This window comes from Leptopilina heterotoma, unplaced genomic scaffold, assembly GCF_015476425.1.
Source record: "Leptopilina heterotoma isolate Lh14 unplaced genomic scaffold, ASM1547642v1 Lhet_128, whole genome shotgun sequence".
Lineage (NCBI taxonomy): Eukaryota > Metazoa > Arthropoda > Insecta > Hymenoptera > Figitidae > Leptopilina > Leptopilina heterotoma.
Window position 1 is genome coordinate 494908 of NW_025110846.1, and position 15278 is coordinate 510185.

The 15278-nt window shown below is 31.7% G+C and overlaps 4 protein-coding genes across 5 annotated transcripts; 2 read left to right on the plus strand and 2 right to left on the minus strand.

Moving 5' to 3' along the window:
* The first annotated feature begins 789 nt into the window (after window positions 1-789).
* LOC122512825 (cuticle protein 21-like) lies at window positions 790-2679 on the plus strand. Its single transcript, XM_043628905.1, has 2 exons — window positions 790-935; window positions 1817-2679. Exons 1-2 carry the CDS (start codon window positions 924-926, stop codon window positions 2633-2635), a joined length of 831 nt encoding a protein of 276 aa, XP_043484840.1. The 5' UTR covers window positions 790-923; the 3' UTR covers window positions 2636-2679.
* A 2578-nt stretch (window positions 2680-5257) lies between these two features.
* Window positions 5258-9402, minus strand: LOC122512824 (cytochrome P450 4C1-like). 2 transcript variants are annotated; one of them, XM_043628904.1, is made up of 12 exons: window positions 9069-9402; window positions 8878-8984; window positions 8510-8600; window positions 8186-8371; window positions 7006-7075; window positions 6793-6919; window positions 6643-6685; window positions 6455-6570; window positions 6252-6320; window positions 5952-6129; window positions 5677-5856; window positions 5258-5535 (listed from the first exon to the last, which is right to left on the minus strand). In XM_043628904.1, exons 1-12 carry the CDS (start codon window positions 9244-9246, stop codon window positions 5366-5368), a joined length of 1515 nt encoding a protein of 504 aa, XP_043484839.1. In that variant the 5' UTR covers window positions 9247-9402; the 3' UTR covers window positions 5258-5365. The 2 variants fall into 2 exon arrangements, with proteins under 2 accessions (XP_043484839.1, XP_043484838.1); XM_043628903.1 differs by having other exon boundaries at window positions 9057-9402.
* Window positions 9403-11363: 1961 nt separating this feature from the next.
* Window positions 11364-12591, minus strand: LOC122512800 (cuticle protein 16.5-like). Its single transcript, XM_043628869.1, has 2 exons — window positions 12581-12591; window positions 11364-12018 (listed from the first exon to the last, which is right to left on the minus strand). The coding sequence occupies exons 1-2, from the start codon at window positions 12589-12591 to the stop codon at window positions 11364-11366; spliced, it is 666 nt and encodes a 221-aa protein (XP_043484804.1).
* Window positions 12592-13076: 485 nt separating this feature from the next.
* On the plus strand, window positions 13077-14432 carry LOC122512801 (larval cuticle protein A2B-like). Its single transcript, XM_043628870.1, has 2 exons — window positions 13077-13099; window positions 13788-14432. Exons 1-2 carry the CDS (start codon window positions 13088-13090, stop codon window positions 14430-14432), a joined length of 657 nt encoding a protein of 218 aa, XP_043484805.1. The 5' UTR covers window positions 13077-13087.
* Window positions 14433-15278: the final 846 nt, after the last annotated feature.

Below are 15278 nucleotides of genomic sequence, written 5' to 3' on the forward strand. Positions count from 1 at the left end.
CAAAAGGATATTTTAAGGGATGCTTCGAGATCTGTGTTGTTTATTATCGTTCTTAAACCAAGAGGTGTTTGCTATGTTACTGAATGCCATAAAGAAGTAACCGAGCTCTTGACGTCGTCCAAGAAAACCTGACTCGATGTTAATAACAGAGCTCGTAGGCGTATTTCTTCGCAATATTTGACAAAAAAAAATTTTGTGTTTTATTATACAAAAATCATCTTCAACCGAGAATTTACACCATGCAGATGACGATCGACTTTTGCAAATTTTTCTAAACTCTATTTCATCTATTTTTTATTTTATTGTTTTTTTTTTCTTTTCCAATATTTTATCTTTTGTATATTTTCGTTTCTTTTCTAATAATTTTTATTTTGTACTTTACTCGATTTTTTTTCTATTCGAATAAATTTTATTTCGTACTTCCCTTTATTTTTTTTTGTTTTCTTCTTTTTTATTTTTTTTTTTTTTTTTTGTATTTTTTTGTTTTCTTCTCCAATATTTTTCATTTTGTATTTTTTATTATTTTCCACATCTTAATTTCTAATTTTTTCGTCTAATATCCATGAGAACAGTAAATTTTGTTCAAACTAGAATTATTGAATCAAAACCCATTTGCGATGAATGAAAAAAAAAATTTTTTTGACGAACGGCGAATACGAGTCGAAAAAAAAATACTTATATGAAAAAAAAAAATTCGAACCGGAGACAAAAATTGATATCTGTCCCAAATATCGAGAATGTGTGCGTGTGTTGATCCAGTTTCTTGCCTAATTTCTCACCTTGCGAGAGAATCGGTCCCCCCGCAAGAGTCTTAGGTAGCTTACATCATACACGCAACATACTCTGTCCGAGACCTATAAAAGCCGAAAATTTCGCAGTGAACGACATCATTTGCAACCAGCAACTGTAACTCTCAACACACAATGGCATTCAAGGTACAAAACGAGTAAAACGTGTTAAACATAAATTTGTGCTTTTCAAGTGTTTTGAAAAAAAAGTGTTGTCGCAAGTGAAAATAGTTTCATTCTCTAAATTTTTCTCTAAACAAAATTTTTAGTGTTTTTTTTTATTAATTTTTGAACTAGTCTCGTGAATTGGAAACTTTAATTGGTCTTTTTTAATTGAATTCGTTTTTTTTTAATTATTTGGCTATTTTGTTTATTTGGTATTTTTTGTATTCGATTTTTTATTTATTTGGTATTTTTTGTATTTGGTTTTTTATTTATTTGATATTTTTTGTATTTGGTTTTTTTTTTGGTTCTTCATTCATTAGATTTTTTATTTATTTGGTTCTTCATTCATTAGATTTTTTATTTATTTGGTATTTGGTTTTTTATTTGGTTTTCTACATAGATTTATTATTTATTTGGTATTTTTCGTATTTGGTTTTTTATTTGTTTGATTTTTTATTTAGTCGGTTTTTTTATTTATTTGCTATTTTATTTATTCGGTTATTTATTTATTTGGTATTTTATTTATTCGCTTTTTTATTTATTTGCTTTTTTATTTATTTAATACTTCTCTTACCTTTTATTTTATTTATTTAGTACTTTATCTATTTTTTTATTTTCTTATTAATTTATAGTTTATTACTATTTTTTTATTTATTGTTATTTTTATTATTTTTACTTTTCTATAACACGAATTTTATTGCAAAGCGATTACTTGTTGAAGAATTTGAGAAACAAAAGTGTTACCACTTTTGTTTCTCAAATTCTTCAACAAGTAATCGCTTTGCAATAAAATTGCAAAATTTAATTCTTCAAGTCTCAAAAAATAATTATGAATTCGCCATTAAAGTAAAAATATTTTTTAGTTCGTAGTCCTCGCCGCCCTCGTGGCCGTCTCCCAAGCCGGATTCATCGGCGCACCTCTCGGCTACGCTGCCGCCCCCGTCGCCAAATTGGCAGTGGCTCCAGTGGCCAGTGTGGTGAAAACCGTCGACGCCGACTACGACCCCAACCCTCAATACAGTTACGCCTACGACGTGCAAGACGCTTTGACCGGCGACTCCAAAAGCCAACACGAAACCCGCAACGGAGACATCGTACAAGGAAGCTACTCCCTCCTCGAATCTGACGGAACTCGCCGCACCGTCGACTACACCGCCGACTCCGTCAACGGATTCAACGCCGTTGTCCACAAGGAACCCGCTGAAATCGCCTTGAAAACAGCCGTAGCCCCAGTTGCCGTCGCCGCTCCAGTCATCAAGACCGTCGCCCCAGTTGTTAAGACTGTCGCTCCCGCCTACACTGCCGCCTACGCCGCAGCCCCAGTTGCTCAATACGCCGCCGCCGCTCCAGTTGCCCACTACGCCGCACCTGTTGCCCAATATGCCGCCGCTGCTCCAGTTGCCCACTACGCCGCTCCAGTTGCTCAATATCACGCCGCACCAGTTGCCCACTACACTGCCCCAGTTGCTCAATATGCCGCCGCTCCAGTTGCCCACTACGCCGCACCTGTTGCTCAATATGCCGCCGCTCCAGTTGCCCACTACGCCGCACCTGTTGCCCAATACGCAGCCGCTGCCCCAGTTGCCCACTACGCTACTGCCCCAGTTGCTCAATACGCCGCTGCTCCAGTTGCCCACATCGCCAAAGTTGCCAGCTACGCAGCCCCAGCATACTACCACTAGTTCTTGTATTTTTTATAAATAAATTTTTCCTAATCTATATATTATCCAGTTGAATCGTTTCTTTACCTCCAAACTTTCTGGTTTTATTAAAAACACAGTAAAATCAAGATTTTTATTTTATTTTACTTTCTTTTTACTTTTATTATAGATTTTTATTATTACTATTATAATTACCACTCTCTAAATTTAAATTTATAAAAATGTTTACTAATTTTAATTAGTAACTGACTTTTTGCTTTTTAATCAGTTTTAAACTGATAAATTATAGTAGAAATTACTTAGAAATAAAATAACTTAGAAAAATTAGTAGAATTACTTAGAAATTAGTAGAATTACTTAGAAATTGGTAGAATTACTTAGGAATTAGTAGAATTACTAAGAAATCAGTAGAATTACTTAGAAATTAATAGAATTACTTTGAAGTTAATATAATTACTTTGAAGTTACTAAATTTATTAGTAAAATAAATAAATATCCAAATTATCCTTCAATTTCTCTTGTACTACTGACAAGTGAACTGGATAAATATATAATAATTATATTCTCAAATTTTTTTCATAAAAAAAAGTATATAACTTCTAGAAGAACTAGTTCTTGTTAGCAATGAAAAATTAATTAATTATATGATCCAGAGTGTGATCCAGAATATAATTATAAATCATAAATTAATTATCAGACGCAGAAGTTGCGCAATATTTCTAATTACTGATAATATTGTAATATTCAGTAGATTCTTAAGCTATAATTAAAAGTCTCTAAGAATCCTTATTTCAATATCTTATGTAATCATCTAATCAAGCCGTATTTGCTTCAATATGATTAATTTTTTTATTCCTAAGATAATGGACCATTATTTTTTATAAAATATATTGAACCATTTTTTTTAAACTCGATCTAGTGGATCACATACTGGTCCTAAAAATAATGGACCATCTTCTGGTACCAAAGGTAATGGACAATTTTTTTTTGTCAAACATATATTGGACCACTTTTTGAACCTTGATACATTTGACCATCTTCTGGTCCTGAAGGTAATAAACCATTTTTTGGACCAAAATACACGGGGTCATTTTTTTTAACAATAATCTAGTGGACCATCTTCTGGTCTCATTGCTAATAGACCATATTCTAGTCAAAAATATATTGGTTCACATTTTAAACCTTGATATAGTGGACCATCTTCTGGTCCCAAAGAAAATGGACAAATTTTTTGTCAAACATATATTGGACCACTTTTTGAACCTTGATACATTTGACCATCTTCTGGTCCTGAAGGTAATAAACCATTTTTTGGACCAAAATACACGGGGTCATTTTTTTTAACAATAATCTAGTGGGCCATCTTCTGGTCTCATAGCTAATAGACCATATTCTAGTCAAAAATATATTGGTCCACATTTTAAACCTTGATATAGTGGACCATCTTCTGGTCCCAAAGAAAATGGACAAATTTTTTATCAAAAATATATTGGACCACTTTTTAAACCTTGATATAGTGGTCCATGTTCTGGTCCCAAAGAAAATGGACAATTTTTTGGTCCAAAATATACTGGACCACTTTTTAAGCCTTGAAACAGTGGACCTTTATTCTAGTCAAAAATATATTGGAACACATTTCAAACCTTGATTTAGAGGACCATCTTCTGGTGCTAAAGAAAATGGACAATTTTTTGGTCAATAATATATTCTACCACTTTTTAGACCTTGACATAATGAACCATTCTCTGGTACCAAAGAAAATGGACAATTCTTTGATCAAAAATATATTGGACCACTTTTTAAACCTTGATACAGTAGACCATCTTCTGGTCCCAAAAATAAAACACCATTTTTTGGTCCAAAGTTCATTGAACTATTTTTTTAACGATGATGTAGTGGACCATCTTCTGGTCCAAAATACCTTGAACCACTTTCTAGTCAATTATCTGTTCCAAAATATCTTTAACTATTTTTTGAACAGTGATGTAATGGACCACCTTCTGGTCCTAAAAGCAATGGACCATTTTCTGATCCAAAATACATTGGACCACATTTTAAGCCTTGATGCAATGGACCATCTTCTGGTCCCAAAGGTAATGGACCATATTCTGGTCAAAAATATTTTTAAAAACATTTTAAACCTCAATATAGTGGACCATTCTCTGGTCCCAAAGAAAATGGACAATTATTTGATAAAAAAGAAAGGACTATTTGTTTTACATGGACCTAGAGGACCAATGGCTAGTCCCAAAGGCAATGGACTATTTTCTGTCCCAAACTAAATGGTACCATTTTTTGAACCGTTAATTATAGAATTTTCTTCTGGTCCCAAAAGTAATGGACCATGTTCTGGTCAATAATATATTGGACCACATTTAAACCTTGATATAGTGGACCATCGGCTGGTCCCAAAGGTAATGATGGTCAGGTCAATTTTTTAAATGTAAATCAAAAGTAATGCTTTGAATATAAATATATTAAATATAAAATATAAACAGATAAAAAAAATCTAATTTTATAAAAAAGTGAAAGATAGTGTTTCTTTCACCTTTTTTACGTATTCCAAAAATCAAAAAAATAATTTACTAATATCAAGTTCTCAGTAATAAAAATTTGCTCTCAGTACTAATTATAAGAAAAAGGAGTTATTATAATTTTTTTCAAAAAAATAATTATTTCCATATTGGTATTTTTAAGTATTTTAAGAACACAAATTGAAACAAAGTTCCGTTTTTCAATTTAAATTTTAAACTATTTTACTCTCTTTTCGATTCTTAGAGTAATAGGCTCAGTCGTTGTAAGTAGTGGGTCAACAGTTAGATTTATATCTTCAATTTTTGAAATTTTATCCTTTATCACAATATATTTTCGAAGGAAATTAGCAGTAAACACCTTTAGGGACATCAGAGCGTACGTGCGTCCTGAAATAGAAAGAAAATTTTTTGTTACGACAATATTTTCATAAACTTTTTGTTATTTCGTAAATTTCATAAATTTCGTTAATTTCTGTAGAAAAAATCGAAAAAGAAAAAATAAATCAATGATTTATTATATTTTCTTACCTATACAGTCTCGCATGCCAGCACTAAATGGAATAAATGAACACGCATGTCGTTTAATCATTTCTTCAGGTAGAAATCTGTCTGGATCAAACTTTAACGATTCGGGCCAAATTTTTTCGTCCCGATGTATATTAAAAATTGGTATAATCACACCGCAATCTTTTGGTATCTTGTAATCATCTAAAAGGAATTAAAAATTCGATAAAATATAAATTATAAATTATAATTGAAAAAATGAAAATTCGTTAAAGATATTTTTATTTTTAAAATATTACCTAAGGTAAAGTTTTCTAAAGCCTTTCGTGCAATTACTGGTCCAGCAGGAAATAGTCTCATTGTTTCTTTAATTATTCTCTCTAAATATTCCAGCCGATTTAGATCCTCATATTTAATTGGATCTTTTTCTGGATCCGAACTGCCGTAAATAGAAAAAATTTCCTCGTAGGCCTTGTCCTGTTAATAATCAAATAATTTATTTCTAAAGAAAAATATCAATAAGTGGAGAAATTATTAGATTAGTTTTATAAAAATTAAATAATTAAATTAAAAATATGAATAAGTGGAGGAATTTTTACCTGAATAGTGGGATGAGATGCCAACATGAGAAAAATAAAATTTAGGGTACGAGCCGATGTGTCATGGCCCTATTAAATAATAACAAAATTTTTTTAATTTTTAATAATTTTAAATTGGATTTTTATCATATTTAAATTTAATTAAAATTTAAAAGTAGTACATTTTTTTCTTTTTGGAAATAATTTGGCGAAATTATAATTACCGCAATTACAATCGTGTCAACTTGCTCTCTAATATCATGATCAGTGAATTTATTTTCACTGTTTGCCAATTCTAACATTAGATCCAAAAAACTTTTTGGTCTCTCTGGACTACTCTCTAAAAATATTAATTTTTTTCGACTTTTAAGAAATATTTTTCTTGAAAATTTAATTTATTCGCATATTTTACCTTCATTTTTAACTTTTAACACTCTTTTTCTTTCTTGTATGACCTGAAATATTATTTATGAAATTTTTTTTTGTAATAGTTCCTGATAGAAAGTTATTAATTTTTAATTAAAGATAACTTAAAAATAGAATGAATTCATTTTTGTCTCACATTATCAGTAAAATCTTGAATCTCCTTGATATTTTTATAGAAATCTTTTGCAAGTTGTGTCAAGTTAAATAATTTATTCGAATGTAACCAGGCACATTTGAATCGTTCAACGAATGTTTGAATTATTCTGTAAAAAAAATTAATGAATAATAATAAGAAAAATTAATTGCAGATAACTGCGAAATTACCTTTTTTTAAATTTAATTTACGCACCTTTTGTTTGTTTCTAAATATTTTACAATCTCTTTTCTTTTCGTTTCGATAGACAATCCAACAGTATTTTCTGTTAAAAATTGAATCAAAAAGAAAAAATCTGTTAAAAAAACTAAACCATTGGAAAAAACTGTTAGAAAATAATGAAATAGTTATTTTCGTATCAAGGGCGCAAAATAGGTGATTGCGACGATGGCGAAATGAAGGGACCGAGGGGACACAATTTCGCGCCCGAGGCGAAGCCGAGGGAGCGAAAGTGTCCCCGAGGTTCCGAAATTTCGCCAGAGTCGTAATCACCTTTGCGCCCATGATGCTAACATAATTTTTTGTCCTAACTGCATGGAAAGTATGTCATTGAGGGCACGAACGATTAAACGCTCATATTAGTTAAAAATTAAACTCTATATAAATGTTAACTCTTTGAAGTCTATAATGATACAAGTTTTAATATAGAAATAAGAAAACAATGTATTCTGAAAATATAGTAATTGACAATTTTTATAACCGAAATGTGAACAAAACCAAATGTGTCATAATTTTTTTTTAGAAAAAATCGAAAAAAAATTGCACATTTTTCTAGACAAAATAAAACAAGTTGAAAATGTTTGCATTTTTATAGTCAACATAAGAAGAAACTCGAAAATATCACATTTTAATGAAGAAAATCGAATAATTAACATGCGGGCGCAAAATACTCTTCCTCCTGCTCGAAGGTAGGGGAAGCGGGCGCAAAATATTTTGCGCCCGCTCGGAGGTAGATGAAGCGGGCGCAAAATATTTTGCGCCCGCTCGGAGGTTGGTGAGCGGGCGCAAAATATTTTGCGCCCGCTTCCCCTACCCCTGGGTGGTAATGAGTCACTTTGCGCCCGCTCTAAGTGCCCGAAATGACATACTTTCCGTGCAGGTAGGACAAAAAAATTGTAAAAACTAAACCTAAAGAAAAAAAGATTCTAAAAAAAATAAATCAAACGAAAAAAATTTAAACGATGGCTATAAATTTTCCTTTTAAAAATTAAAACAAAGAAAAACTGAAACCCAAGAAAAACTATTAGAGATTAAAGTAAAAAAAGTTTGTAAATTTGTATTTTTTTTTTTTAATTTATTTTTTTGTAAATTTTTTTTTTTTGCAAAAATAAACTTTATTTTTTTTTAAATAACGTGCAAATCAATAAAATCTTACCATAAAGACTGAAGAAAATTTCTAATGAAAAATAGGGATGCAATTCAAATTCCGGATCATCTACTCGATCTGATATAGTTTTTATTAATAAAAGCGATTTCTCATGGAAAATTGGTATGAATGTTTTCAGAATTTTATTATGAAATGTTGGTTGAATCAATTTTCGATGTTCACGCCAAAGTTTATCTTGAACCAAAAGATTGAAAAATTTTAATTAATTTCTAAATTATTGAATGAAAAGTTAAAATTTTCAATTGAAAATCAATCCTTTGTTAGTCAATAAAAATAAAATTTCATATAAAAAAATAATAAATTCAAACTCACGATTTGCAGTCATTAATCCATTACCTACCCATGGCTTAGCAAATTTATAGACATCGTCTTTCTCTAGTATTTTCGAACTATGAAGAATAATCTTAAAAAAATATACAAATATATTTCTTATTTATTTAATAAATATCTATTTCTATAAATAAATAGAGAAGGAAAATAATTTATATTTATTACTTAAGAAAAATTATAAATTCTTTTATCCACAATTACTTACAATATTTTACTCTCTAAATTTATTAATTCAAAAGGAAAAATTAAAAATTAAATTAAAAAATTAAATTCAAATTCAAAAACTAATTCAAATTAGTAAACATTTTTAATAATCCAAATTTAGAGAGTGAAAAAATTTTTTTTATTACTTTTATGTGTTCAGGATCTTTGGCGACGATCCAAACTCGATAGCCGAGAACAAAGCGCATTGGTGAGGGATATGAATCGAAAATTTTAACCATTTTTTTCATTAAATCTAAAATAATCAGATATATAATATTTATTTATTAATTCACAATAAAAACAAAAATAAAGAAAAGAAATTTACCTTGAGAATTACCAAGAAGAGAAAAAGCACATCCGATTAATGGAAAAGTATTCGGTCCAGGAATGAGAGATGTTGCATTGTACAACTTTCGATTTCCGAAAAAGTAAAAAATCGAAAAATACAAGAGGCTTAAAGTTAAAACTACACTCACTAGGATATAAAACACTGTTACCATCATTGTTATGGTCATTTTTAAAAAAAATAAAATTTAAAAAGTTTGATGAGAAAGAAAAATATACTGCAGTGATCTATCAATCTCTCTCACACTACTGATAAATGAACTTGATAAATAATAATTACATTCTCTAATTTTTCATTAAAAAAAAATTATAAAAATTTTCTAGAAGAACTTGTTCTTCTTAGCAATGAAAATTGAATAAAATTTATACATATACAATGCATGATCCGGAATACAATTTTAAATTGTAAATCAATTATCGCACACAGAAATTGCGCAATATGATCTTGCCCTTTACACCTATTAAATATATAGGTCTATATTCAACAAATAAAGAAACGAACTTTTTTCCATAATTATGCACCTATACATGGTTATACCTCTAGTAAGTGTACAATTATCACGAAAAAAAGCCATTAGCATTATTTAAAATTATATTTACCTCTTATAAAATGCATTTCATTTGAAGCTCAATTCAAGAAAATTGTAAGACAAGTTAAAATTTTTTATTAGTTAATGATTAAAGTTTAACCTTCAATTCCAAGAATAAAAAACTTTTACGAATATTCAGTGGATGTTGATAATAAAAAGTCAATCACTGATTCAAATAGTAATATTTTCCTACTGAAATATCTAATGGTAACTAATTATTATTTTTTTCTGGTCAAATTAAATTCCCGGCTATTTCCTGATTTTCCTGATTGGTAGAAACTAAAACCCGTCGAAGACGGGTACGACAGCTAGTATTTTATATGTTTTATTTATTTATTTATTTATTTATTTATTTACAAAAAGCCCATCTAATCAAGTTATTTTCTTAAATTTTTATTAGAGGTATATATGAACATTTTTGTAAATTTTAAATATTTATTTTATTTTTATTATTTTAAACCTTAACATTGTGGACCATCTTCTGGTCCCAAAGAAAATGGCCAATTTTTTGATTAAAGATATATTGGACTACTTTTTAAACATTGACATAATAAATCATTCCTTGGTCACAAAGAAAATGGCCAATTTTTTTGTCAAAAATAAATTGGACCACTTTTTAAACCTTGACATAATGAATAATTCTCTGTTCCCAAAGAAAATGCATAATTTTTTTGGCCAAAAATATATTGGACCACATTTTTAACATTTATATAATGGTCCATCTTCTGGCCCCAAAGAAAATGAACCATTTTTTGGTCCAAAATACACTGGACCACTTTTTGAATCCAGCCCTAGTCAATCATATTTTGGTCCCAACAGAAATTGACCATTTTTGGTCAAAAATATATTAGACCACATTTTAAACCTTGATACAGTGGATAATCTTCTGGTCCCAAAAATAATAGACCATCTTCTGGTCAAAAATATTATCGATCACTTTTTAAACCTTGACATAATGAACCATTCTCTGGTCCCAAAGAAAATGGACAATTATTCGGTCAAAAATATATTGGACCACTTTTTGAACGTTGATACAGTGGACCATCTTCTGGTCCCAAAGTTAATACACCATTTTCTGGTTTAAACTACATTGGACCACTTTCTTGAGACAGAACTAGTGAACCACTTTCTAGTCCTAAAAGTAATAGTCAATTATGGCTCCAAATTAATTTTGTGGTCCTAAAAATAATGAACAATTTTTTGGTCCAAAATGTATTGAACCATTTTTTGAACCTTGATCTAGTGGACCATCTTCTGGTCCCAAAAGAAGTGGACCTTTTGTCGTTCAAAAGTGCATTGTACCACTTTTTGAAGCCAGCTCTAGTGAATTATCTGGTTCACCATAGAAAAATGGTCCATTTTTAAGTCCAAAATTTATTGACCCACCGTTTAAATCTTGACCTTATCGGCCATCTTCTGTTGTTAAACATATTGAACCAGTGTTTTGGTCCAAAGTACATTAGTTGTTAAGTAATTATTCCAATTAAAAACATAAAAATTTTATGAAGAAGAAAAGGAAGAAGGATAAATATGGTAAATATAAAATAAAAGTTTTTAACAAGGGTTAATAAAATCAAATAGTATATTTCATCTCATGTTTTATTGTTTTTTCAAGATTTACAAGAACAATAATAGAAAATAAATTATCAGTTAACGCAAAGGTTAAAAAACTGCTATTGATTGATTCATTCTACTAATTACCAGAGATAACGAGCTGCTGGGTAAGACAAAGGAGATGCGTAGTAAGATTGAGCGTAGTTAAGGGAGGCAACTGGTGCAGAGTAAGATGGAGCGTATTTTAGAGCGGCAACAGGTGCAGAGTAAGCTTGGGCGTAGTTCAAAGAAGCTACAGGTGCTGAGTAAGCTTGAGCGTAGTTCAGAGAAGCTACAGGTGCAGAGTAAGCTTGAGCGTAGTTTAGAGGAGCAGAGTAGACAACTGGGTGCGATGCGTATTTTCCAGCGTAGACTGCAGGTGCTTGGTAGAAGGATGATGATGATGTGGCAGCAACGGGAGCTGCTACTGCGTATGATGCTGCAGGCACGTACTTAACGGCAGACACTGGATGGTGAACAGCCTTAACTGAGGCACTGGAGAGAGCAACTGGAGCATATTTGGCAATTGGAGTGGCATAAGCGATGGGTGTTGCGTATTTGGCCGCATACACAAGTGGTTGTTGATGAACTGTCTTCACAACTGATGATGATGAGTGTGCAACTGGAGCTGCAACCGCTTTCACCAAAGTTGTAGCTAGAGGTGCATATTCCAGTGGAGCACTGAGGTGTCCTGCATTGGCAATAGCTGCTAAGGCAGCGAAGACGATGAACTGAAATTTTGAACAATTTTTAATTACTCTTCATTAATTAATAAGCCGCCGTTCTTTAAATGCATTTTTATAGCTTTTTGGAAACCCCCCTAAATTGGTAACGTAGTTTATGGACGGCCCCTTAGCAGAAGTTAAATTACTTTTTTTAATTACTTTTAAATACTTTTCAAAGAACCTAATTTACAGATTTAATTACTCTTTGCAAAAACTCATTAGCAAATGCTGCTAATTCCTACAAATTCATTACATTTTTTACTTTATTTTAACTATTCTGCTTTGACTTTAACTTTAACTATTAACTGCTTATTATAAATCTAATAATCTGAAGACCTACCTTGAATGCCATGATAATGTTGATTACTTCAGTTGCTGCTTGCAAATGATACCAGTTAGTGATAAAAGTCCCCTTTTATAGAACCCTTTTTCATAGGAAATTATACAAGGAAATAGAACAACCTACATACTGACCGTGAAATTTTACTCTCGATCGCAATAACTATAATCACTATTTTCTTTAACACTTGTTAGTCTAAGAAAAGATAACTAATTATTATGAAACATTAAATTGACATCTGGAGAATTTCACGTACCCAAGTATCATATGTGAAATATTCACGTGTATGCTAATTTGAAAACATATCTATCATTTTTCTAACGCTTGCTAAAGTTGTAAATTTCTCAATGAACTCGTAAAACTGAAAGAACCACTGAGTTTCCCAACATGATCTCTTCGGAAATATTTATATTACTAATAGGCACATAACTGTCTGTTAAAATTCTATATCTCAAATAAAATAAATTTGTAAATCAATTTGTATACTCGATTATCATTGTCGTATTTCCCTATATGGTTAAATAAAGCAAGGACACGACCTTGCGGCTATAAATATGTCTAATGATTTAATAACGTTGATTACTTAAAGTATAGCCTAAGGAAATGATCTAGTTTCTTGCCCAATTTTCCATATTTCACTTCTCGAAAACTGTCGACTACATTTTTTCCCACCTATTTTTAAAACCTGACCACTAAGTATAAATACCGAATTCAAAATCTAAAATAGTATCAATTGCATCCAGCAAATCTTCTAATCAGTACCATGGCATTCAAGGTAGGACTTTAAAAGATTCTATACTTAGTAAACAATTTTTATTTTTATAATTAGTCTGAATTAAAAATAAATATTTCCTCTGTTCATAAAGTGAAACAAAGTATCTTGGACTAAAAAATACTCCATTACCTTTGGGACTAGCAAATGGTCCTCTAGGTCAATGAAAAAATAATGGTCCACTATATTTTGGATCAGAAGATGGACCATTACTTTTGGGACCAGAAGCTGGTCCACTAGATCAAGCTTCAAAAAGTGGTCCAATATATTCTGGACCAGAAAATGTTCCACTACTTTTTGAACCAAAAGATGATTCACTAATTCTGTGTCCGGAAAGTGATCAAAGTATTTTGGACCAGAAAATACTTCATTACCTTTAGAACCAGCAAATGGTCCTCCAGGTCAATGGAATAACAATGGTCCACGATATTTTGGATCAGAAGATGGACCATTACTTTTGGGACTAGAAGATGGTCCACTAGATCAAGCTTCAAAATATCGCTCAATAAATTTTATACCATCTAATAGTCCGTTTCTTTTAAAAACAGAAGTTGGTTCACCAGAACCATATTCAAAAACTAGTCCACTATATTCTACCCAAAAAATCGTCCCTTACTTTTGCTCCCGACAACATTAGGCAATACAGTCCCAAAGTCTCAGTACCAAATTTCCAACACTAAACATTTTTCAGTTCATCGCACTCGCCGCCTTCTTGGCATCAGCCCAAGCCGGCTTCATTGGAGGACACCACTCCCCATTGGCTGTTCCATTAGCCTACGCGAGCGCACCAGTTGCTCAGGCAGTGATCACCAAGACAGTGGACGCTGAATACGATCCTCATCCTCAGTACAGCTACGCTTACGATGTTCAGGATTCTCTGACAGGCGACTCCAAATCCCAACACGAAACTCGCGACGGAGATGTTGTGAAGGGAAGCTACTCTCTCTTGGAGGCCGATGGCACCAAGAGAGTCGTAGACTACGTGGCTGACCCCATCAACGGATTCAACGCCGTTGTCAGGAAGGAGCCAACTCTCGCCGTCAAAACTGTCCACGCCGTCCCAGTCGTCCACTCTGCTCCAGTCGTCCAAGCTCAAACCTACGTGAAACCAGTTGTGCAAGCCGCCGTCGTCAAGACCGTCCTCCCCGCTGAAACCACCATCTCCAAGTACTCCACTGGCTTCACCCATCATGCTCCAGTTGCTCACACTGTCGCTGAATATGCACCAGTAGCTCACACTTACGCCGCATACTCTGCACCAGTAGCTCAAACTTATGCCGCATACTCTGCTCCAGTTCAAGCTCATTACGGAGCTCCAGTTGCTGCCGCATGGTGAAGAATGTAGAACACAATGTTGCAAACTTTTTCCTAATAAAGTACTGATTTAATGAAAATTTTATGTTGTTTTTCTGAGTATTTCTTTGGTAGTTTATGAAGCTTCTGATGTAGTATTAGCTTCTAATGTAACAGTTTTATTAGCTGTCTCATTAATAATATTATTATTAGTTGATATTGGTATTTCAACACCATATATTTATTAATTTTATTATTATCAAGTAATAGTGCATTGTGTATCAAGAGCCAGAAAGAAGATATTTTCCGATGAGTTTGTAAATTGCTGCTCTCGCTTCGCTCAAGCACCAAATTACAAACTCATCGGAAAAAAATCTTCTTTTATTTTTTTGTAGTGCACTTAGTCTTTGTGTTACATCTGTTTATGAAAAGCATTATTTGTGTGATATCTGCAAGAAGATCTTCACTTTTCTTTAACTTTTATTTTAATTGCATTACTAGATGAAATTTTCGTTGTGCTTCACTGTACAGTTTAGATGTTACTTCGTACAGTCTGAATGTCAACAGATACACTCTACATTGTTGTTTTTATTTGTAACACTAAAGATGCATGTTTAGTTTTCAAAAATGCTTTTTTAGTTTGTAAAGATGCATCACTAGGTCAAAAAGATGCATCATTAGTTTTAAAAGGAGCATCTTTAGTTTTTAAAGAAGCATCTTTAGTTTCCAAAAATGGTTCTTTAGTTTTCAAAAATGCTTTATTAGTTTGTAAAGATGCATCATTAGGTCTTAAAGATGCATCTTTAGTTTTAAAGGAAGCATCTTTACTTTTTAATGATGCGTCTTCAGTTTTTGAAGAAGCATTTTAAGTTTTTAATGATGCATCTTC